This window comes from Protopterus annectens, chromosome 12.part0, assembly GCF_019279795.1.
Source record: "Protopterus annectens isolate FY-2018-M chromosome 12.part0, PAN1.0, whole genome shotgun sequence".
Classification (NCBI taxonomy): Eukaryota; Metazoa; Chordata; order Ceratodontiformes; family Protopteridae; genus Protopterus; species Protopterus annectens.
In genome coordinates, this window is record NC_056746.1 from 424,065,728 (window position 1) to 424,090,698 (window position 24,971).

General features: G+C 44.4%; 1 protein-coding gene across 2 annotated transcripts in view; it reads left to right on the top strand.

Moving 5' to 3' along the window:
* UBE2I (ubiquitin conjugating enzyme E2 I) overlaps positions 1-24,971 on the top strand; it is a 1,019,527-nt gene that overhangs the window by 471,653 nt on the left and 522,903 nt on the right. For both annotated transcript variants that reach the window (XM_044089535.1, XM_044089536.1), the window contains one exon: positions 10,381-10,453. In XM_044089535.1, the coding sequence (XP_043945470.1) occupies positions 10,381-10,453 (73 nt within the window). The remainder of the gene's footprint in view (positions 1-10,380; positions 10,454-24,971) is intronic.

The following is a 24,971-nucleotide window of genomic DNA, read 5'->3' on the forward strand; positions in this document are numbered from 1 at the left end:
CCCCAAGGGATTGAAGGCCTCCACTGCCAAAAATCCACTTCCTGCAGAAAGGGAATCAAGATCTTTGGAAAGGTGGGGGAAAAAGGTATATACCTCAGCCACCCTAGCCATGAGGGCTTTAAATTGTCAGTTTCATATGCTTAAATATCAACAGTACCTGTTATCACAATTGAGGAACAAAATGTCTCAACCTGAACAACAAGATTTAAAGGAGTTACAGGATATGATGCATAGTGCAGAACAAGTGGGTAAACACACTTTACAATGTGGTTATGATGCCCTAGAGGCCTCAAGTAGAGCGGCAGCTACAGGATCAGTCATTCGCAGACACGCCTGGCTTAGGGAACAAAATTTACCTGATAATGTGAAAGCTAAACTTCTAGATGCTCCTTTACAAAAGGATGTGCTGTTTGGTACTAATGCTGAGGAGATACTACGGAAAATGGAAGAAAAAGCCAAATCTATGCAAACTGTCAAAGCTTTCTTACAGGTCCAACCACCACGTTTTAGCAGAAATTGGCCTTCAAAAAACTGGTCCTTTCCAGCCACTGACAAGCCCCAAAGAGGTAGATAGACGCACAAGGGGCAGAGGGCAATCACAAGGATCATATAGAGGCCGACAATGGCAAACTCCAGCACCAGGAGGTGGCGAAGACAGTGCACAACAATACAGGAAGCAAACCCAATGACTCCCTCAATTCCATGCCAAGCATGTCTCAGCTGGCAGCACTTTTGGGAGGAAAACTAGCACTATTTGCAAGCAATTGGCATATTGTCACAACAGACAAATGGATCCTGGACATTATAAACAGAGGCTACAAATTTCAATTTCACACTCTTCCAAAAATGAGAGGCATGCCAAACCTGCCACAAAATCAAAGGGCAGAGGCACAACTGCAAATTTCAAAGCTCATAAGCATGCGAGCTATTCAAGAGGTACCTACCCACCAACAAGGTCAAGGTTTTTATTCAAGACTTTTCCTGGTACCAAGGAAAGGAACCAACTGGAGACCCATTTTGGACTTATCCACCCTAAACACATTTCTAATCGTACCAAAATTCAAGATGCTCACATTACAGCAGCTTCTTCCCATGCTGGGCAAGGAGTTCTGGCTGGTAACATTGGACCTCAAGGAGGCATACCTGCATGTCCCAATCGGACAAAGCTGCAGAAGATACCTCAGATTTCTTGCAGGTTCAATCCACTATCAATTCTCTGCATTGCCCTTTGTGAATACTCTGGGCGCAGTAGATAAGCCAAAGTGCCTGGCATCAGTGATTGCCTACTGCAGACTTCAAGGGATACAAATTTACCCTTATCTAGACGACTGCCTGATCCAAGCCGACAGCAAGAACATACTTCTGGAACATCTGGCATATGTGACACGGTTACTGCTTTCTCTGGGATATACAATCAACAAAGAGAAATCAAGGCTAACACCATCCCAGAAAATAACTTTCCTGGGTGCCAACTTGGACACAAACACCCAGATGGCCTACCTTACACCAGAAAAACAAGGGCAACTATCTCAGTACTTCAAAATACTAGCAAAAAGTACCAGGCTAACTGCAAGGAAAATCCTGCAGGCTCTGGGATTCATGGCATCTTGCATTCTATTAACCCCATTTGCAAAGCTGCATATGAGGAAACTTCAATGGTACCTAAAAAACCTATGGTCTCAACAGTCACAGTTTGGAAACAATAATACCAATAATTCCATGTTTGCAAAAGGAATTTCTATGGTGGGCCCAAGCATGTCAAGCAAACAAAGGCCTTCCATTCTGCAAGCCTCAAGCAAAACAAGTCATAACCACAGACGCCTCAGACTACGCCTGGGGGGCGCACATGACGAACACGTGCATTCAGGGCAAATGGTCCCAAAAAGAAAAGCACCTTCACATCAATCAAAAAGAAATGCTAGCAGTAATAAATGCAATTACAGCTTTCAAGGACTTCCTGCATCCAGGACAATTACTGATAAGAACAGACAACACCACGGTAATGTGGTACATAAACAAACAAGGAGGAACACATTCATACCCCTTGTGCAGACTAGCCATGACTCTTTGGAACTTGGCTCTGGAAAGACAAATCGAACTTCAAGCACAGTACTTGCCAGGATTGGAAAACACACTGGCAGACAATCTAAGCAGAAAAATGACAGATCCACACGAATGGAAGTTACATCCTCAGGTGTTTGCAGAAATAATCCAAGCATGGGGGAGGCCAGACATAGATCTTTTTGCCTCCCACAGGAATCATCAATTGGAAAAGTTTTGTTCAAAGACTTTTCACCCAAAGGCCTGGAGAGTGGACGCCCTTTCATTCAGTTGGACAGCATGGACAGTTTACGCATTCCCATCTCTGCCTCTTCTGCCCAAGGTGCTTTTGAAAGCAAGAACAGACAAACCGAAGATGTTACTGATTGCCCCAGATTGGCCAAGGCAACACTGGTACCCACTCCTGAGGAGCCTAACACATACTCCTCCCTGGTCCCTGCCTCTAATGCCTCTTCTGCTGACTCAGCACAGCTGCAAAACTCTTCACAGTCAGCTGAAAACACTCAATCTCTCTGCATGGAAAATTCCTTAACACCACAACAGAACCTACTCTCCAAGGAGGTACAGGATGTCATTTTGGAGGCCAGAAGGCCAGCTACAAGAAAAGCTTACTCCGCAAAATGGAAGCGGTTTTGCTCTTGGAATGAGAAAAAAGGCCAGGACCATAGAAAACTGAACTTGCCTCAGGTATTACAGTACCTAGCGGAGCTATTGAACAATGGACTTTCTTTTTCTTCCATAAAAATCCATGCCTCAGCCATCTCTGCAGAATTCAACACTGATCCTCCTTTATTTTCTCACCCACTCTTACGACAGTTCCTCAGAGGGACTAAGAATAAGACCACCAAGGAAACAACCAATACCAGCCTGGGATCTTAATTGCATACTAGAAAAAGTAACATTGCCTCCTTTTGAACCAGCGGCCTCAACAGATTTGCAATATTTGTCCTGGAAGACAGCCTTCCTTCTGGCCATCACTTCAGCTCGTAGGGTTTCTGAACTTCAGGCCCTCATGGCGGTGCAGCCCTTTCTCATTTTCCATCAGGACAGGGTTTCCCTTCGTACCAACCCATCATTTATGCCTAAAGTGGTATCCAGGGTAGCTTTAAATCAAGCCATACACCTACCTACCTTTTACCCCAATCCTCAAAACAAAGGGGAAAGGCTGCTACACTCCTTAGACATCCATAGGCAGCTTCGTTATTTGGACAGAACAAAGTCCTTCAGGAAATCAGAACAACTCTTTGTGTCTTATGCTGTAGGGGCTCAAGGGAAGCCAGTTACAAAACAGACTATTTCAAAGTGGATAGGCCACTGCATACGGTTTTGTTACTCCTATCATGGAAAATCTGTTCCTGCAGGTATCAGATCCCACTCCACCAGGGCCACAGCTACCTCTACAGTCTTCCTCAGAGGAGTTCCTACCAAAGATATTTTGGAGGCAGCCACTTGGAGTTCTGTACATATCTTCACAAAACACTACCATCTGCCTTTATATTCCAGAACAAGAGCAGGTTTTGCCACGGCTGTTTTGCAGGGCATTCTGGCTCAACCCAGTTCCTCCTAGTACCTACCACCCAGTACGTAGCTTTGGGATTCTACCCATATGTGATTACTGCAGCTGTATGCACGATGAACATAGTACAGTTTTGTACCTACCGCTAATACAGCTGCAGTACAGGTTTCCCTCCCTCCTTCCCCACTTGGTAAAGGCATGAGGCCTAGCAACCTCTTCATACTACCTGACTGGGTTATCCGGCTATGTTTTATTTGCTTGTTACCACTGATTTTGGATTATATTGCATTGCTTGTATATGTATATAAGCACTATTTAGGTATTGCCTTCCTTCTGGGGGCACCTGACATCTGGGGCAAGAAAGACTGAAGAACATGGCGTCGGCTGTGTCTTATATACTCTGGCCTCACTGACGTCAGAAGAGAAAGCGACGACAACCGACGCCGGACCAAGACTTTGGAATTCGGCCGACCAAAGGACCGCCTGACGGCAGAGAACCCATATGCAATTACTGCAGCTGTATTAGCACTCTAACATCTACATTTATGGTAGGTACAAAACTGTACTTTCTTATCCCCCTCCAGACAAAAGGCCAAGGCAGGATGTTTATTATGATTCCTCTAATCAGGCTTCTGTTTCCTCAGTTTCTTCTTCTGATCAGGAATATTCTTTTCCTCCTTATGAGGATTCTGATGCGGAAGAATCCATTCCTTCAGCTTCTCCTCCTGAGGATTTTTCTTTTGGGGAAACTCTGCATGAAATGAGGGAACATTTTCACTGGGAGGGACAGGAGTATTCAGAATCCAAGAAAAGACTGAGGGATTTTCTTCTTCTTCCCCAACATAGGCCCCTGGCTATTCCTCCTGTTTTGGATATTGTGGATGATGCCTTTTCGGAGGCTAATTTAACCCCTGATTCTTTTCCTCCTGCTCCTGTTAAGCTTGATAGGTACTACAGGGTTCCTGATTCCCATCAGTTTTTATTCAAGAATCCTACTGCTGACCCTGAAACCATTTCTCAGGGTCCTAAGGGTGTTAAGGCAGCTACTGCCAAAAATCCTATTCCTACTGAAAAGGATTCTCGAGCCTTGGAAAGATGGGGCAAAAAGGTGTACACTTCTGCTACTTTGTCCATTAGGGCTTTAAACTGTCAGTTTCATATGCTTAAATATCAGCAATTTCTTTTGTCTGTCTTAAAACAGAAATTTACTTCCATTTTTGCCTGTGCAGAGGATAAGGAATTACATATGACTTATTGCATGCCACGGAACAAGTTGGAAAGCATGTTTTACAATGTGGATTTGATGCCTTGGAAGCTTCTTGTAGGGCTGCGGCCTCTGGCACTGTCATTAGAAGACATGCATGGCTAAAGGAACAAAATTTACCTGAACAAGTAAAGGCTAAATTATTGGATGCTCCTGTTCAGCAAAATGTTTTGTTTGGATCTAAAGCTGAAGAGGTGATTAAAAAGATGGAGGATAAGGCGAAATCCATGCAAACAGTTAAAGATTTCTTACAAGTACAGCCTCCTAGATTTAGCAGGAATTGGCCATCAAAAAACTGGTCCTTTCCCTCTTCAGACAGGCCTCAAAGGGGTAGATATAGACGCTCCAGAGGGAGGCCTCAAACACAAGCTGCTTATAGACCAAGACAATGGACTGCTTCTACCCCTAGGGGAGGAGAGGACAGGCCACAGTCTCAAAGGAAACAAACTCAATGACTCCCTCTGTTGGGCTGCAGTCTTGCCTGGAAGCCCCTCTTGGAGGAAAACTCTCTTTTTTTACCAAAATTGGACTCTAAACCCAGGTCAAATGGGTTTAAGATGTGATTTTAAGAGGTTACAAATTCCATTTTCATACTTTGCCAAGGCCAAGCGGATGGCCAGACCTTCCAAAACATCAATGGGTGGAGGCCTTAAACCAGGTGGAGGCTCTTTTGGCTATGAATGCCATAGAACTGGTACCTCTTTCAGAGATGGGAAATGGGTTTTACTCAAGGCTTTTTCTAGTCCCAAGAAAGCAAAATTCATGGAGACCCATTCTGGATCTGTCTGTCTTGAACACCTTTCTAGAGATTCCAAAATTCAAGATGCTTACTCTACAGCAGTTACTTCCAATGCTGTCCAAAGATGCATGGATGGTGACTTTGGATTTAAAGGTGGCATATTTACACATTCCCATCAGGCAGGATCGCAGAAAATACCTCGGGTTCAAGGCCGGATCGAGGCACTTTAAATTCTCTGCGCTGCCCTTTGGATTGTCTACTGCGCCCAGGGTCTTCACCAAATGCCTGGCTCCAGTAGTAGCTTACTGCAGACTCAAGGGAATTCAAATTTACCCTTATCTGGACGATTGTCTAATTCAGACAGACAGCAAGGATGTCTTACTCCAGCATCTAGACTTTGTACAAAACCTCCTCAAATTCCTGGGATTCTCTGTAAACACAAAGTCAATTTTGACACCATCACAAAAGATGACTTTTCTGGGTGCTCTTCTAAACACTACAACCCAGATGGCATTTCTGACATCCGAAAAACAATTACAGCTGGCATCAACTTTCAAAGCCTTGGCAACTCTAACCCATCTATCTGCAAGGAAATTCCTGCAGGCTTTGGGTTACATGGCCTCCTGCATCCTTCTCGTACCATATGCAAGACTACACATGAGGAAAATACAGTGGTACCTAAAAAGTGTATGGTCTCAGCATTACCACAGTTTGGACATACTGATTCCTGTCCTTCCTTGCCTTCAAAAGGAATTTCTTTGGTGGTCCAGGGCATGTGCTCTAAATAAAGGGAAGCCCTTCAGTCTACCTCCTGCCTTTCAGATTCTAACCACGGACGCCTCTGATTATGCTTGGGGAGCCCATTTTCAGGGCAATTGTCTGCAGGGCCTTTGGACAAAGTATCAGAAGCACCTGCATATCAACTTAAAGGAAATGTTAGCCGTTCAGAAAGCTCTATTGGCCTTCAGGAATCTCATACAACCAGGACAACTAATACGGACAGACAACACCACAGTTGTGGTACATAAACAGGCAAGGGGGATCTCATTCCTACCCCCTTTGCAGACTAGCCATGGATTTATGGAACACAGCTCTAGCTTGCAATCTGGATCTTCAAGCTCATTTTCTACCAGGGAAACAAAACTTACTGGCAGACAGTTTGAGCAGAAACCTTTCGGATCCACACGAGTGGATGCTGGACACCAAAATTTTCAGGATGATTACAGCAGTATGGGGATGTCCTCACATAGATCTCTTTGCATCCCATCTAAATCAGCTACAGAATTTTTGCACCAGGACATTCCACAGAGAGGCTTGGAAAGTGGATGCCCTGTCATTCAGTTGGAGGAACCTCTCGGGATATGCCTTTCCGCCTCTACCTCTTCTTCCACGAGTTTTATTGAAGATAAAACAGGACAAACCCAGGATGATCTTGTTGGCTCCGAATTGGCCTCGGCAGTTTTGGTATCCAACTCTAATAAACCTATGCCTGGAGCCCCTTTGGATTTTACCTCGGTCTCCGAACCTTCTGTCCCAACTTCAGGGTCAGGTTCTACACTCATGTCAGAACTCTCAGCCTGGCGGCCTGGTTAATCCAGGACCTTTGATTTCTTCTTTCCTACCCAAGCAGGTTATGGATGTCATTTTAGAAGCCAGACGTCCTAGCACTAGGAAATCTTATGCAGGAAAATGGAAAAGATTTTGTTCCTGGATGCAGGCTCGGGATTCTGATCCTCTTCTTCCTAACATTACTTTAATTCTTCTTTAGTTGACGGATCTCTTACATATGGGTCTCTTTCTCTTCCATTAAGATCCATGCTTCTGCTATTTCTGCTCATTATAATTCAGACCCTCCCATCTTTTCCCACCAGCTCATGAGACAGTTCCTCAGAGGAGCTAAGAACTTAAGACCACCTAGATCTCTTCCTATTCCTGCTTGGGATCTCAATTATGTTTTGGAAAAACTAACCTTGCCTCCTTTTGAGCCTGCCGCTTCTGCTGACATCAAGTTTTTATCTTGGAAGACGGCTATCCTGTTGGCACTAACCTCTGCCAGGAGAGTTTCAGAGTTACAAGCTCTTATGGCGGTGGAACCATATATTATTTTTCATCAAGACAGGGTATCTTTAAGGACTAATCCGACTTTCATGCCTAAGGTGGTTTCCAAAGTGGCTTTAAATCAAACTATCCACTTGCCAACCTTTTTCCCCCACTCCTCAAAATAAAGGGGAAAGGATCTTACATTCCTTGGATGTACATCGACAGCTACGTTTTTACCTGAACAGAACCAAGGACATCAGAAATTCAGAACAATTGTTTTTCTTATGCTTCAAGCTCCCAAGGTAAAGCCATTTCTAAACCAACCATTTCTAAATGGATTGCTCATGGAATCAGATTTTGTTATTCACACCATGGAAAGCAAATCCCAGGGAGCATTCGGACTCATTCCACCAGAGCTGCCGCCACTGCTGCAGCCTTCCTCAGGGGAGTTCCTACCAAGGACATTTTGGAAGCTGCAACTTGGAGTTCAGTGCATACTTTCTCTAAGCACTACAATTTGCCTCTCTACTCTAAGTCTAGGGCAGGCTTTGCCTCTGCAGTCTTGCAGGGCCTTTTAGACGCCCCTCCTTTATGACCACCTCCCTTTCTTACAGCTTTGGGATTCTACCCTACAGTCATGACTGCAACAGTGAAACACGATGAACATAGTACAGTTGTGTACACATACCATAAATGTAGATGTTAGAGTGTCTTCACTGTTGTAGTCTGGGTTTCCCTCCCTCATGTCCCCTCTTATGTTTACTTTTGTGTGGTTCCTTTTTTCACCATTCTTCTGAGGTGTACTTGCAAAGGTTTTGGGACCATTTTCATTTTGGGACTCCTGACATCTGGGGCAAGAAAAACTGGAGAAGATGGCATTGGCTGTCAGCTTTATACTCCTGGCGCTCTGACGTCAGGGAGCAGGGTTGAACAGCCGACGCCGGACCCAGACTTTGGGATTCTGGCCGACCGAGGGCTGCCTGCCGGCAGGGGAGAACCCTACAGTCATGACTGCAACAGTGAAGACACACTAACATCTACATTTATGGTAGGTGTACACAACTGTACTTTCTACAAGCTCTAACAATGGCACCTTTTGAACTAGCCTCTTCTTGCGACCTCAAGTATTTGTTATGGAAAACCTGGTTTTTGGTCGCTATTACTTCTGCCAGATGTATTTCTGTACTTCAAGCTTTATGCATCAAGAATCCATACTTGATTTTTCATAGAGATTGTCTCAGAACTAATCCGTCATTTCTGCCTAAAGTGATCTCTGAAATGTCCATTAATCAAACCATTGAATTGCCAGTTTTCTTTCCCAACCATTCGAACAGAGGAGAGAGTATTGCCTACATACCCTTGATACACACAGGCAAATCCGTTTTTACCTAAACAGGACTAAACCATTTCATAAATCTGACCAGTTATTTTTGGCCTTTTCTGGTCCCAGATTAGGATTGGCTGCTGCAAAGGGCACATTAGCTAGATGGTTGAAGGACTGTGACCTTTATTTACACACAATGTAATGTCGCGTTGCCTACTACCATGAAAGCTCATTCAACAAGGTCGGTAGCAACTTCTGCTGCCTTCCATGCCAGAGCTTCTTTACATGACATCTGTGCAGCTGCAACTTGGGCTATGCCTCATACCTTCAATCATTACAAATTGGATTTGGCCTCCAGGGGAAGAGCATCTTTCGGTTCTATGGTGCTCAGGAATGTCCTTCCATGAGAGCCTTCCAGGAATAGAGGTAGCTGGGGACTCTGTCCCATACGTAAGGAATGAACGAGGATTAACTATCAGATAAAGAAGTTATCTTGCCATAACGTTCCATCTGTATTGTTGATCCTCATTCAGTCATTACGACCCTCCCTCCTTCCCCCTCCTATGGTTTCTAGTGGATCTCACCATCCAGTTCTCTTAGGTTATTTGACCAGAGGTAGCCTCTACCTTCTTTAACTTGCAAACTCAATCTGAGGTAACTGGGAGAGGGAAATTATGGGGTAAGAGTTTAGCTCGAGAGTTTGAAGCTGACGTGAGCTTGGAAAATGGCCGGCTGAGCTCGGAACCGATACCCATACGTAATGACTGAACGAGGATCAACAATACAGATGGAAGGTTATGGTAAGACACAACTTATTTTTCCTGTTTTGAGCTCCTGATCTTCATCACTTTTCTGTCATAGGATTGTTATCTTCCGATAATACATATATTAGCAGCAAATTCGATTTGAGGTATTGCAGTAGTCAGGGGCATTATGGATTGAGGGATGAAGTTGAGAGTGATCCTTGAATCTCTATAGATGGTAGCAGTCAGATCTGAGTGTTGGATCCAAACCCATATGTTGAAGAATGAAAACGACACCGATGGATTAAGGAAGCACCTTATTTCTGGTAAACCACAGGAGACTGACACATGGCTATCTAGTGTTTTGAGTACAGTCTTAGTAGGGCGCAGTCATTGTCCCTTCCAACCCCTGTGGGCAAACCCAAATTAGTTCATTCTTCTGCAGTAGAATACAACAGTGTGCCACGTTTGCAATACTGTAAGAACGTATTTCACCAATCATGAAACTGCTGCATTACTTTCCATAGGTATTTAGCTTTTTATACCTCACTGTGCTGTTTGTAATAACTAAACATTTTCATTTTAGAGTGAATAGTTTGAAGATTCTGATTATATGCTGAAAATTGATTGGGGCATACTGCATGGTTTAACATTGGAATATGTTTTAAAAAATTTAATTTTCTCTCTTTGCAGACACCTTGGGAAGGTGGCTTGTTCAAGCTAAGAATGCTGTTTAAGGACGACTATCCTTCTTCGCCACCGAAATGTAGGAAATTTTAATATAATTGACACAATTTAAATATCCTAAGCATTCTTACAATTGTCTGAATTCTTTTTTTGTGTGTGTGACTTTGTATTTGGATAGTAATGGTACACACAACACTTGACAAGATAGCTTTCCTTCTGAAAGCAGTCTTGGCTCCAATATAATTGTTGAATTCAAGACTACAGAGCATTTTAAGCTGTCATTTCATGGTATTTAAATTAATCAGTTTAGGGATATAGGTGTATTTTAGCTGGCTTTAGGCTAAAATCTGGAGCATTCTAGCTGTGTGGTTGCAAGTTGCTCTTAATTTGCCTTTGTATGTATTCTTAGACATACTGTAGTCAAATTGCTTCAGTTTTCATGTGCTTATGACCTGTATCTGCTTTGTATTCACAATTCACCCTTTTAGGAAATCCTGAGATCTTGCATCTTTGTTTAGCCTGTTCTGTTGTAGGATCTGGGGCTTTTAGTAGCTGCTGTAACTTACTGTTTTCAGCCACACACCGGATGTCTTTTTTTCCTTCCATTCCTCATGTATATGGGTCCCAGGTCGGAGTTCGGTCACTTCAAAGCTTAGGATCCAGTGGCTAGGCTTTTCACCTACCCATTATCCCTATTCATAGAGCAAGTTACCTCAGATGTTCTTCGTGTTTCACTTTTGCAGTCATTACATTTGGGGGTAATCTGCTGGCATGTTGCTCTCAGTCGGCCTGAATAACAAAGTCTTGGATCCTGCGTCAGTTGCTGTCTCCTCTTCCATGACGTCAGGTCGTCGGGGGTATAAAACATGCAGCCGACGCCATTTTATTCCGTCTTTCTTGCCACGTGGTGCCCGAAGCAGAAGCAGTTTGCAAGTGCCGGTCGGCCGACTCCTGAAATTTTCACATTCGAGTTTCAGAACCGAAGTCTTCAAACTAAAGCCAAGTACCCCGTTGGGGAAAGTTTTTCTTGCTCCTTACCAATGTCAGCAAAAGTTAATAATTGCATTACCTGTGGGAAGCAAATACCTCATAAGGATTTTCATTTGTACTGTATTCCTTGCCTAGGCCCAGATCACAACATGCCTTGCTGTCAGTTTTGTGCTAGATTTAACCAACGCACTAAGCGTTAGTATATTTTGGTTCAAGATTCAATTATCCTGAAATGCCGTCTGTTAGCAGTCCCGACTACCTAAGTTCACAAAAAACATAAAGAAAACAACATACCGTCTAGGTCCAAAACCGACTAAGCTTCTCCTAAGTCAGTCGCCGGTACTAAGTGAGGTGCTTTTGCAGCCCCTGATGACCGCTACTTTTGAGTTGCAGGCATCTACAGAGATGCATTTGGAGTCTGGTATGCCGAGAGATTCTCTGAGTATTGAACCCGCGGATGTCTCTCCCTTGGATGGGTCCGGAGTCGCTGAGCAGGCACCGGCTTCTGAGGGTGTTTTCAGGCCTCAACATTTTTATATTAAACAGACGCCAGCCTATAAAACAAGGTCAAAAACAGCTTCTATGTCTAAAAATCCGACGCATGAGCCAATTGCTCAAACTCCTATGTTAAAAAAAAAACAGATCAAAATGGCTGTGGATTTAATTACCTTGATCAGGGGTTCCCAACCCCCCCATTAAGAGGCCTAGGCAAGGCACTGATTATGAATCTTCAGATCAGGTTTCTATTTCTTCTCATTCCTCTTCTGATCAGGAATTTTCCATTCCACCTATGAGGATTCTGATGCAGAGGACTCCATCCCATCTGCATCTCCTCCTGAGGATTATTCTATTGGAGAGACTTTGCATACTTTAAGGGAACATTTTTCACTGGGTGAGGCAGGACTTCTCTGAATCAAAATGGAGGCTTGGGGATTTCCTTTTTCCTCAGCATAGGCCTTTGGCAATACCTCCTGTATTAGACATTGTTGATGTGTTTTCGGAATCAAGCATGGCTCCTGATTCCCTGCCTCCGGCTCCTAGTAAGCCAGACGGATATTACAGGGATGTTCTTCGTGTTTCACTGTTGCAGTCATTACACTTGGGTTATCCTGCTGGCAGGCTACCCTCAGTCGGCCCGAATTCCAAGGTCTAGGCTCGGCGTCTCTTGCTATCGCCTCCTCCCTGACGTCAGTGCGGCAGAGATATAAAAGATGCAGCCAACGCCATTTTCTTCAGTCTTTCTTGCCGTGCGGTGCCCGAAGCATAAGCAGTTAGTAAGTGCCAGTCGGCCGACTCCTGAGATTTTTGTGTTCGAATTTCAGATCCGAAGTCTTCATTAAAAGCTAAGTACCCCATTGGGGAAACCTTTTTCTTGCTCCAGACCGATGTCAGAAAAAGTTAATTGTATTTCTTGTGGGAAGCAAATACCTCATAAGGACTTTCATTCTTACTGTATTCCTTGCCTAGGCCCTGACCAGACTTTGCTAGTTGTCGGTTTTGTGCTAGATTTAACCAACGCACTATTAAGCGTCGGTACGATTTTGAATTACACTATTTTGGCAGAAGATTTAATTATATGGTGTTGTCGGATAGCCATTCACCTACCGGAATTCACAAGAAACGAAAAGAAAAAGGGCAGGCATTTGAGGTCCAAAACAGACGAAGAGGCTTCTAAACCAGTCACCGGTTCTCAGTGAGGTGCCTTTGCAGCCCCTGACGCCCATTACTTTAGACCCTCAGGCCGCTACCGACTCCCACGTGGCGTCAACTAGGCCGCTGGAAACTCAAGGTATTGGACCTTTGGAGACTATTCCCTCAGATGGGTCCGGAGCCGCTGAGCAGGCATCGGCTTCTGAGGGTGTTTTCAGACCTACTCAATTATACATTAAAATGACTTCAGATTCAAAGGCAAAGACTAAAGCACCTTTAAAGACAAAGAAACAAGTACAACAGCCTCATGGACAGGCCTCCATGCCCAAAAAACAGATGCTCAAAAATGGCCGAAGACTTAATTACTTTGATCAGGGGTTCCCATCCCCCTCCTGATAAAAGGGCCTAGGCAAGAGACAGAATATGAATCTTCGGATCAGGTTTCCATTTCATTTTATTCCTCTTCTGATCAGGAATACTCTCTTCCTCCCTATGAGGATTCTGATGCTGAAGAATCTATCCCTTCAGCCTCTCCTCGTGAGGTTTACTCTTTTGGGGAAACCTTACATACCATGAGGGAGCATTTCCACCTGGAGAGCCAAGATTTTTCAGAATCTAAGAAAAGGCTCAGAGACTTCCTTTTACTACCACAACACAGGCCCCTAGCTATTCCACCTGTGTTAGACATTGTTGATGTATTTTCAGAGTCCAGTCTGACCCCTGACTCCTTACCTCCAGCTTCTATTAAGCTGGACAGGTACTACAGGGTTCCTGAATCTCATAAATTCCTTTTCAGAAACCCTGCTGCTGACCCAGAAACTATCTCTCAGGGTCCCAAAGGGGTCAAGGCTTCCGCTGCAAAAAACCCTACAGGGATTCTAGGGCATTGGACAGATGGGGAAAAAAGATTTACACTTCTGCTACCTTGGCTATAAGGGCTTTAAATTGTCAGTTTCATATGCTCAGAAATCAGCAATATATTATGTCACTGCTTAAACAGAAAATGTTTAAATTCTGAATGTGTAGAAAACAAAGAAATGCAGGATTTATTGCATGCAGCTGAACAAGTTGGAAAGCATACTTTGCAATGTGGTTTTGATTCTTTGGAGGTCTCCTGCAGAGCTGCTGTTACGGGTTCTGTCATTAGGAGGCATGCTTGGTTAAAGGAACAAAATCTGCCTGATCAAGTCAAAGCAAAATTATTAGATGCCCCATTACAGCATGATACCTTTTTTGGTGTTAAAGCAGAAGAGGTGTTCAAGAAAATGGAAGACAAAGCTAAATCTATGCAAACTGTTAAGGATTTCTTACGGGTTCAGCCTCCAAGATTTAGCAGACACTGGCCTACAAAGAATTGGTCCTTTCCAGTGTCAGACAGACCACAAAGGGGCAGATACAGACGCCCAAGAGGCAGATCCCAGCCCCAAGGTTCGTACAGGTCTAAACAATGGGGTGCTTCTACCTCCAAAAGTGGAGAAGGCAAATCACAGCCATACAGGAAACAGTCCCAATGACTTCCCCCTCCTGCACCAAGCACTTATCTTCTGGCAGCACCCTTAGGGGGAAAACTAGCACTTTTTTCTCAAAATTGGCACTTAATAACCCAGGACAAATGGGTCCCTAGATAGTGTAACAAGGCTACAAGTTTCACTTCCATACTCTGCTAAGGACAAACAGTTGGCCAAACCTGCCAACACATCAATGGGCAGAGGCACAAAAGCAAGTCTCATCCCTCATGGACTTGAGGGCCATTCAGCAAGTACCAGAGCAAGAGCAGGGTCAAGGATTTTATTCAAGACTGTTCTTGGTACCAAGAATGGACAAGACTTGGAGATCAATACTGGACCTATCTATTCTAAACACATTTCTGGATATACCAAAATTCAAAATGTTGACTCTACAGCAACTTCTGCCCATGCTGGGCAAGAAGGCTTGACTTGTGACTTTAGACCTAAAAGAGGCATACCTGCATGTCCCAATTAGACAAACATGCAGAAGATACCTCAGATTCAAAGCTGGCTCAATGCACTACCAATTCTCTGCACTGCCCTTTGGCTTATCTACTACGGCCAGGGTCTTCACAAAGTGCCTGGCACCAGTAATTGCATTCTGCAGACAGAGGAATACAAATATATCCTTACTTGGACGACTGCCTCATTCAAGCAGAGAACAAGGACATTCTACTACAGCATCTGGCATTTGTAGAGAGATTTCTAACAGGCCTAGGGTACACAGTCAACGAAAAGAAATCAAAACTAGTACCATCTCGAGATAATATTCCTGGGTGCAAACTTAAATACAACTGCCCAGATGGCTTATCTCATGCCAGACAAAGGCAACTGACTACCTATTTCAACCTGTTGGCAACAAAGGCCCAGTTATCTGCAAGAAAAATTCTGCGGGCTTTGGGCTTCATGGCATTCTGCATTCTACTAATTCCATATGCAAGACTGCATATGAGGAAACTTCAATGGTACGTAAAAAGTGTTTGGACTCAACATTGCCACAGCTTGGAAACAATAATTACCCTAATTACCCTCATTCCCTTCCTGTAACAGGAGTTTCGATGGGCAAAGGCTTGTCACCAGAACAAGGGACAGCCGTTCACTTTACCCCCAGCCAGGCAGACGTTGACAACGGATGCATCAGATTATGCCTGGAGGGGGCCCACATGGCAGGAAGATGTATTCAAGGCACACGGTCTGCAAACCAAATGCATCTACCTATCGGTCAGAGATGCTAGCTGTTCAGAATGCCCTGACAGCCTTCAAGGACCTACTTCATCCGGGGCAACTACTGATAAAGACAGACAACACCACTGTCATGTGGTATATAAACAAGCAGGGAGGCACTCATTCTTACCTCCTTTGCAGACTAGCCATGACTTTGTGGGACACAGCATTGACTTACCAAGTACATCTGCAGGCACAATTCATGCCAGGAAAGATAAATATTCTGGCAGACGAACTAAGCAGAAACCTCATGGATCCCCACGAGTGGAAATTGGATTCACAAGTCTTCAGCATAACAAGGAAATGGGGATGCCCGGATATAGATCTATTTGCCTCTCCTCACAACTACCAACTAAAAAGATTCTGCACAAGGCCTTACTACAGACAAGCATGGAAAGTGGACGCCCTATCTTTCAGCTGGAAAAACTTAGCAGTATGTGCCTTTCCTAGACTGCCTCTCCTCCCCAAGGTACTCCTAAAGGTCCGACAAGAGAAGCCAAAGATGATAGATTGCCCCAGACTGGCCCTGCCAGTACTGGTATCCAATCCTAAGGAACTTGTCTCAATGCCCGGCTTGGACCTTGCCTCAAATACCTCATCTACTATCCCAGCAAAACAATCAGATCCTGCACAGCCAACTAAAGACCTTAAATCTGGCAGCATGGCGGATAATGTAGTCATACAAAACGCGCCTCTCACTAAAGCTGTAATGGATATTATTTTGGAGGCCAGAAGGCTTAGTACCAGAAAATCGTACGCTGGAAAATGAAAGAGATTCTGTGCTTGAAACCAGGCACAAGGAATTGACACAGCTGTATCAAATATCCCTCATTTTGCAATACTTAACTGAGATGCTGGACAAAGGCCTATCCTTTTCATAGGTTCATAGGTTGGTACTGGGCTAACTGCCCGAAGGCATATATTAGCCCAGCCACGTTGTGCAGTATTCACCGCCCCTTTAGTAGTTCCCTAGACCCTTGTACTAGCAGCTAGTACCCTTGGCCCCCATCTAGTAGTGCTGCTGGTGTGATCCCCGGTGTGAACTTTCTGTTACCCATCCACTCATCAAGGTTCCTCTTGAAGAGTGATAGTGAGGGGCTCTCTTATGTAGATCAGGACCCTGTTCCATAGTAAGGGAAGTCTCTGCGAAGGGAATCTATCCCTCCAGCATGTTCTATTCATTGTTGTGTTGAGGTTTATATATCCCTAGATCGTGTAGCTCGAGTAGATTTGGTGTTGCTAAGATGGAGCACGTTCAATTCTGGGTTGGACATGGCTCTGTAAGTTAGACAGAGATCGCCTTCTGAGAAAGCGGTATGCAACAGAGAACAGTCTTAGCTTTTTCAATCGTGCTGCATGGGGCAACTGTTTGAGGCCAGTAATCCTCTTGGTTAGATACCTCTGTGGTCTCTCCAGCTGCTGGAGATGTCTAGCCAGGTACATTCCAATTGGTGCATTGTACTCAATAATGGGTCTGATGAGGGAAGAGTAGAGGGGATCATCAATTAAAATTCATGCCTCTGCCATTTTGGCTCATTACAATACAGAGCCACCAATCTTTTCTCATGCCTTAAGGCAGTACCTCAGAGGAGCCAAAAACGTAAGGCCTCCAAGGAGATCACCAATACCTGCATGGGACCTCAGTTATGTCTTGGAAATACTCACCCTGCCTCCTTTTTGAGCCAGCCGCTACAGCTGATATAAAGTTTTTATCTTGGAAAACTGCTGTGCTACTAGCAATAACCTCTGCAAGACTAGTCTCAGAGCTACAGGCACTCATGGCTGTGGAACCTTTTATCATTTTTTTTATCCAGACAGGGTTTCTCTGAGGACAAACCCGACATTTATACCTAAGGTAGTGTCCAGTGTGGCCCTTAACCAAACTATTCATCTGCCTACTTTTTATCCAACCCCACAGAATAAGGGGGAGAGAATTCTGCATTCTTTGGACATACACAGTCAGCTATGCTTCTACTTGAACAGAACCAAAGCTTTCAGAAAGAAAGAGCAACTACTAGTGGCATATGCTGCAGGATCACAAGGAAAGGCTATCTCAAAGCAGACTATTTCAAAGTGGATAGGCCACTGCATTCGTTTCTGCTATTCACAACATGGCAAGTCAGTGCCTAAGGGCATTAGGCCACATTCAACCAGAGCAGCAGCCACTTCAGCAGCCTTCCTCAGGGGAGTACCAACCAAAGACATTTTAGAGGCTGCTACCTGGAGTTCAGTGCACACCTTTACAAAGGCACTTATTTACCACTCTACTCTAAATCCAGGGCAGGCCTTGCTGCTGCAGTTCTGCAGGGCCTCATAGCCACTCCTAATGCTACTTAGCTCCAGCCTCCCAACCATAGCGTTGGGATTCAGCCCAAGTGTAATGACTGCAACAGTGAAACACGAAGAACATAGAACAGTTGTGTACACTTACCATAAATGTACCATAAATGTAGATGTTAGTGTTTTCACTGTTGCAGTCCAGATTACCCACCCACCATCCCCCATATTTTTGCTGCAACTTTTCTGCACTTCTCTAATCTATAGAACCTATGTGGTGCATTTGCTTGTAGATTAAGGTATAATATATTTTGGTGCATGCATGTTTTATTGGCATATTTTAGCCTACCCTTTTGGGGGCACCTGACATCTGGGGCAAGACAAACTGAAGAAAATGGTGTCTGCTGCATCTTTTATACCCCTGGCACCCTGACGTCAGGGAGGAGGCGACAGCAACCAACGCCGGACCTAGACTTTGGAATTCATGCCGACTGAGGGTAGCCTGCCAGCAGGATAACCCAAGTGTAATGACTGCAACAGTGAATACACTCTAACATCTACATTTATGGTAAGTGTACACAACTGTACTTTACTGACTCTCACAAATTTCTATTCAAAAATCCTGCTGCTGATCCTGAGACTATTTCTCTGGGTCCCAAGGGTGTAAAGGCCTCTTCAGTCAAAAATCCTACCCCATCTGACAGATTCCAGGGCGCTGGATAGATGGGGAAAGAAGGTTTATACGTCTGCAACCTTGGCAATCAGGGCCTTAAACTGCCAGTTTCATATGCTTAAATGTCAGCAGCATGATGTTCGTGTTTCACTGCTGCAGTCATTACACTTGGGTTATCCTGCAGTCAGGCGGTCCCGCAGTCGGCCAGAGTTCCAAAGTCTTGGTCTGGCGTTGGTTGCTGTCGCTTCTTCCCTGACGTTGGTGCGCCAGGGGTATACAAGATGCAGCAGACGCCATTTTCTTCAGTCTTTCTTGCCGCGAGGTGCCCGAAGCAAAAGCAGTTTGCAAGTACCGGTCGGCCGACTCCTGAGATTTCAAACTCCATTTCAGATCCGAAGTCTTCAATAAAGCTAAGTACCCCGTTGGGGAAACTTTTTTTCGTGCCTCAGACAAAATGACAGAAAATGAGTACAAGTGTAGAACAACCTGATTTAAAGTAAAAGTTAATAATTGTATTTCTTGTGGGAAGCAAATACCTCATAAGGATTTTCATTCTTACTGTATTCCATGCCTAGGCCCAGACCACGACGTCACTAGTTGTCGGTTTTGTGCTAGATTTAACAAACGCACTATTAAATGTCGGTTTGATTTTGCATGCCATTATTTTGGCCGAAGGTTTAATTATACCATGCCGTCGGAGCAACCAACCGGAATTAACAAAAAATGCAAAGATAAGGATGACAGGCATCAGAGGCCCAAAACTGACTAAGCCTCTTCTAGGCCAGTCGCCAGTTCGCCGGTTCTCAGTGAGGCGCTTTCGCAGCCCCTGACACCCGCTACCTCAGAGCCACAGGCCCCGACCGACTCCCAGGTGGAGTTGCCTAGGCCTCTGGATACTCGAGGTGTTGCGCCTAAGGAGACTAACCCTTCAGAAGGGTCCAGAGCCGCTGAGCAGGTTTCGGCTTCTGAGGGTGTTTTCAGACCTTCACAGCTTACCATTGCATCTACAGCCAAGTCTAAAGAAACATTAAACACAGACACAAGTACAGCATTCACCTGCACAGGCCTCCATGCCTAAAAAGCAGATGCTCAAAATGGCCGAAGACTTAGTCTGATCAGGGGTGCCCATCCCCTTCCTGATAAAAGGCCTAGGCAGGATACAGACTGATTCCTCTGACCAGATTTCTATATATTCTGACTCTTCTTCAAACCAGGGGTATTCCTTACCCCCCTATGAGGTCTCTGATGCTGAAGAATCTATCCCTTCAGCCTCTCCTCCTGAGGATTATTCTTTTGGTGAAACTTTACACACCATGAGGGAGCATTTCCACTGGGAGGGCCAGGATTGCTCTGAGTCCAAGAAAAGGCTCAGATTTTCTTTTATTGCCTCAGCACAGGCCCCTTGCTATTCTGCCAGTGTTTGATATTGTGGACGATGTGTTCTCTGAATCCAGTTTAAATCCAGATTCATTACCCCCTGCTCCAGTCAAGCCAGACTGGTACTACAGAGTCCCTGACTCTCATTTCTTTATCGAAACCCTGCTGCTGACCCAGAAACTATTTCCCAGGGTGGTAAAGGCCTCCACAGCTAAAAATCCAGTTCCCTCGGACAGGGATTCCAGAGCATTAGACAGATGGGGGAAGAAAGTTTACACCTCAGCAACTTTAGCAGTGAGCTTTAAACTGCCAGTTTCACATGCTTAAATATCAACAATATTTACTGTCTCAGTTAAAACAGAAAATGAGTACAAGTGTAGAACAACCTGATTTAAAGGAAATGCAGGATTTATTGCATGCAGCTGAACAAGTAGGTAAACATACTCTGCAATGTGGTTTTGATTCATTAGAAGCTTCTTGTAGAGCAGGAGTTACAGGATCTGTAATTCGAAGGCATGCTTGGTTAAATGAACAAACCGTACAAGATCATGTTAAGGTGAAATTATTAGATGCTCCTTTACATCAAGATATTTTATTTGGTGTTAAAGCAGCGGCGGCATTAAAGAAAATGGAGGATAAGGCAAAATCTATGCAAACAGCAAAGGATTTCTTACAGGTACAGCCACCAAGATTTAGCAGAAATTGGCCTACTAAAAATTGGTCCTTTCCAATGTCAGGCCACAAAGAGGCAGATACAGACGCCCAAGAGGCAGATCTCAGCCCCAAGGATCTTGCAGACCACGACAGTGGGGTGTTTCAACACCAAAAGGTGAGGACAAGTCACAACCTTCCAGGAAACGATCTCAATGACTTTCCCCTTCCAATGCCAAACTCTACCCTGTTGGCAGCTCCCTTGGGGGGGGGGGGAACTAGCACTTTTTTCACAAAACTGGCAAACAATCACCCAGGACAAATGGGTGCTGAATATTATATCAAGGTTTACAGGTTCCACTTTCACACTTTACCAAGGCTAAAAGGAATGCCAGACCTGCCACAAGATCAATGGGCAGAGGCACAAAAACAAATTACAGCCCTCATGGACATGAGAGCTATTCAAAAAGTACCACAACAGGAACAAGGACAAGGTTTTTACTCAAGACTCTTCCTGGTCCCCAGAAAGGACAAAGCCTGGAGACCCATTCTAGACCTTTCCACTCTAAATACTTACCTGGATGTTCCGAAATTCAAAATGTTGACACTACATAAGCTCTTTCCCATGTTTGGCAAGAAAGCTTGGCTTGTTACTTTGGACCTCCATGAGGCATACCTGCATGTCCCTATCAGACAAAATTGCAGAAGATACCTCAGATTCATAGCTGGTTCAATGCACTACCAATTTTCTGCACTGCCCTTTGGCTTATCTACTGCGCCTAGGGTGTTCACAAAGTACCTGGCACCAATAATTGCATTTTGCAGACAAAAAGGATTTCAAATTTATCCATACCTGGATGACTGCCTGATTCAAGCAGAGAGCAAGGACTTTCTTCTAAAGCATCTGGCATTTGTAAAAAAGTTAAGTTGCCTAGGGTACTCAGTAAATGAAAAGAAGTCAAAACTAGTGCCCTCACAAGAGATAATAATCCTGGGTGCCAGCTTAAATACAGCGGCCCAAATGGCTTATCTCGTGCCAGACAAGCAAGGACAACTGACTCAGTATTTTCAGTTGATGGCAACAAAGTCCCAACTCCCTGCAAGAAAAATTCTGCAGGCCTTGGGATTCATGGCATCCTGCATACTTCTAATTCCATACGCCAGACTGCATATGAGGAAATTACAGTCGTACCTAAAAAGTGTTTGGAATCAACACACTCTCAACTTGGAAACGGTAATACCACTAATTCCCTGCCTGCAACTGGAGTTTTGATGGTGGGCACAGGCATGTCACCTCAACAAGGGTCAGCCTTTCACACTACCCAAAGCCAGGCAGACTTTAACAGATGCTTCGGATTACGCCTGGGGAGCACACATGGCAGGAAAATTTATTCAGGGCAAATGGACCACAGACCAAATGCATCTACACATCAATCAAAAAGATGTTGGCTGTACAAAATACCCCAACAGCTTTCAAGGACCTTCTGCATTCAGGACAATTATTAAAGACACCACAGTAATGTGGTACATAAGCAAGGGGGCACTCATTCTTACCCCCTATGCAGACAAGTCATGACCTTGTGGAACACAGCTCTAACTTATCAAGTTCATCTGCAAGCACAATTCCTGCCAGGAAAGAAAAATACTCTGGCAGACGACCTAAGCAGAAACATCATGGATCCTCATGAGTGGAAATTAAATCCACAAGTTTTCAGCATGATAATGCAAAAATGGGGGTGCCCGGACATGGATCTTTTTGCCTCCCCACTCAACTGCCAACTACAGAAAATCTGCACAAGGACTTATCACAAACAAACATGGAAAGTGGATGCTCTTTCGTTCAGCTATAAAAGCCTACACATTTATGCCTTCCCTGCTCTGCCTCTTCTTTTGAAGGTTCTCCTAAAAGCCAGACAAGAAAAACCACAGATGATTCTGATTGCTCCAGACTGGCCACGCCAACATTGGTACCCAATCTTAAAGAACTTAGCTTGTGGCCTACCTTGGATTTTGCCTCAAATTCCACACCTTCTGACTCTACAAAACAATCAGATCCTACACAGTCAGCTCAAAACCTTATCCCTGGTTGCATGGCAGATTCATTAGCCAAACAGGCAACACCTCTCTCAAAAGCTGTTATGGATGTCATTTTGGAGGCCAGAAGGCCTAGCACCAGGAAATCTTATTCAGAAAAGTGGAAGAGATTCTGTGCCTGGAACCAGGCTCAGTCTTGACCCTCTTGACCCTAACATATCTCCGATACTACAATACTTAACTGAGATGCTGGACAAAGGACTATCCTTCTCATCCATTAAGATCCACGCTTCTGCCATCTCTGCTCATTACAACACAGATGCTCCTATTTTCTCTCATGCTAAAGCAGTACCTCAGAGGGGCAAAAAACATAAGACAACCTCGGAGAGCACCAGCACCTATTTGGGGCCTCAATTTTGTCTTGGAAAGGCTCACTTTACCTCCTTTTGAGCCAGCCAATGTAGCAGAAATAAAATATATATCATGGAAAACTGCTGTGCTACTGGTAATAACCTCAAGTTCATCTGCAAGCACAATTTCTGCCAGGAAAGAAAAATACTCTGGCAGACTACCTAAGCAGAAACATGGATCTTGGCCGAAGGTTTAATTATACCATGCCGTTGGAGCAACTGACCGGAAGAGTCTCAGAACTACAGGCACTAATGGCAGTGGAGCCCATCATTTTTCACCAAGACAGGGTATCCTTAAGAACAAACCCGTCATTTATGCCTAAGGTGGTATCCAGTGTGGCTCCCAACCAAATTATTCACTTGCCAACATTTTATCCAAACCGCCAGAATAAAGGGGAGAGAATTCTACATTCCTTGGACATACACAGACAGTTATGCTTCTACTTGGACAAAACAAAAGCTTTCAGGAAAACTGAGCAATTGTTTGTATCCTATGCTGCAAGATCACAGGGAAAGGCTATTTCAAAGCAGACCATTTCAAATTGGATAGCACACTGTATCCTGTTCTGCTACACACAGCATGGGAAGCCTGTTCCGTCTAACATTAGACCACATTCTACCAGGGCAACTGCAACTTCTACTGCCTATCTTAGAGGAGTACCTACCAAGGACATTTTGGAAGCTGCAACTTGGAGTTCAGTGCGCACCTTTACCAAGCATAACCACTTGCCTCTTTACTCCAGATCCAGAGCTGGCTTTGCCACTGCAGTGCTGCAGGGCCTCATAGCCTTTCCAAATCCTCTCTAGAACCAGCCACCCTGACTCAGCTTTGGGATTCTTCCCAAGTGTAATGACTGCAGCAGTGAAACACTATGAACATAGTACAGTTTTGTACCTACCATAAATGTAGATGTTCGAGTGTCTTCACTGCTGCAGTCCTGCTTACCTACCCACCTTCCCCTCTTTCTTAGCTGGTCTTATCTATATCTTTCTACACTATACTTTTTATGTGGTTTATTTGCTGGCTACTAAAGGTTATGTTTTTACTTTATGTATGTTTTGTAAGCAATATGTATTGTCTATCCTTTTGGGGGCACCTGACATCTGGGGCAAGAAAAACTGAAGAAAATAGCATCTGCTGCATCTTATATACCCCTGGCGCACTAACGTCCGTGAAGAAGTGTCGGCAACCGACGCCGGACCAAGACTTTGGAAGTCTGGCTGACTGCGGGACTGCCTGACGGCAGGATAACCCAAGTGTAATGACTGCAGCAGTGAAGACACTCTAACATCTACATTTATGGTAGGTACAAAACTGTACTTTATGGGCTTACTTAAAGTGATGATTTCTGATTGTGTGGAAAATAGTTACAGGAATTATTGCATTCAGCTGAACAAGTTGAAAAGCGTACTTTGCAATGTGGTTTTGATTCCTTGGAGGCCTCTTGTAGGGCCGCTGTAACTGGATCTGTGATTAGAAGGCATGCCTGGCTCAAGGAGCAAAATCTGCCCGATCATGTTAAAGCTAAATTGTTGGATGCCCCTTTGCAGCATGATACTCTGGTAATAAGGCAGAAGAGGTTTTAAAGAAAATGGAAGACAAAGCTAAATCTATGCAAACTGTAAAAGACGACTTGCAAGTGCAGCCACCCAGGTTCAGTAGACACTGGCCTACTAAAAATTGGTCCTTTCCTGTGTCCAACAGAGTCACTTAAGGCAAATCCAGGCGCTCAAAAGGCTCCAGATACCAATCACAGGGTTCTTACAGGTCAAAGCAATGGGGTGCTTCCACCTCCAAAACTA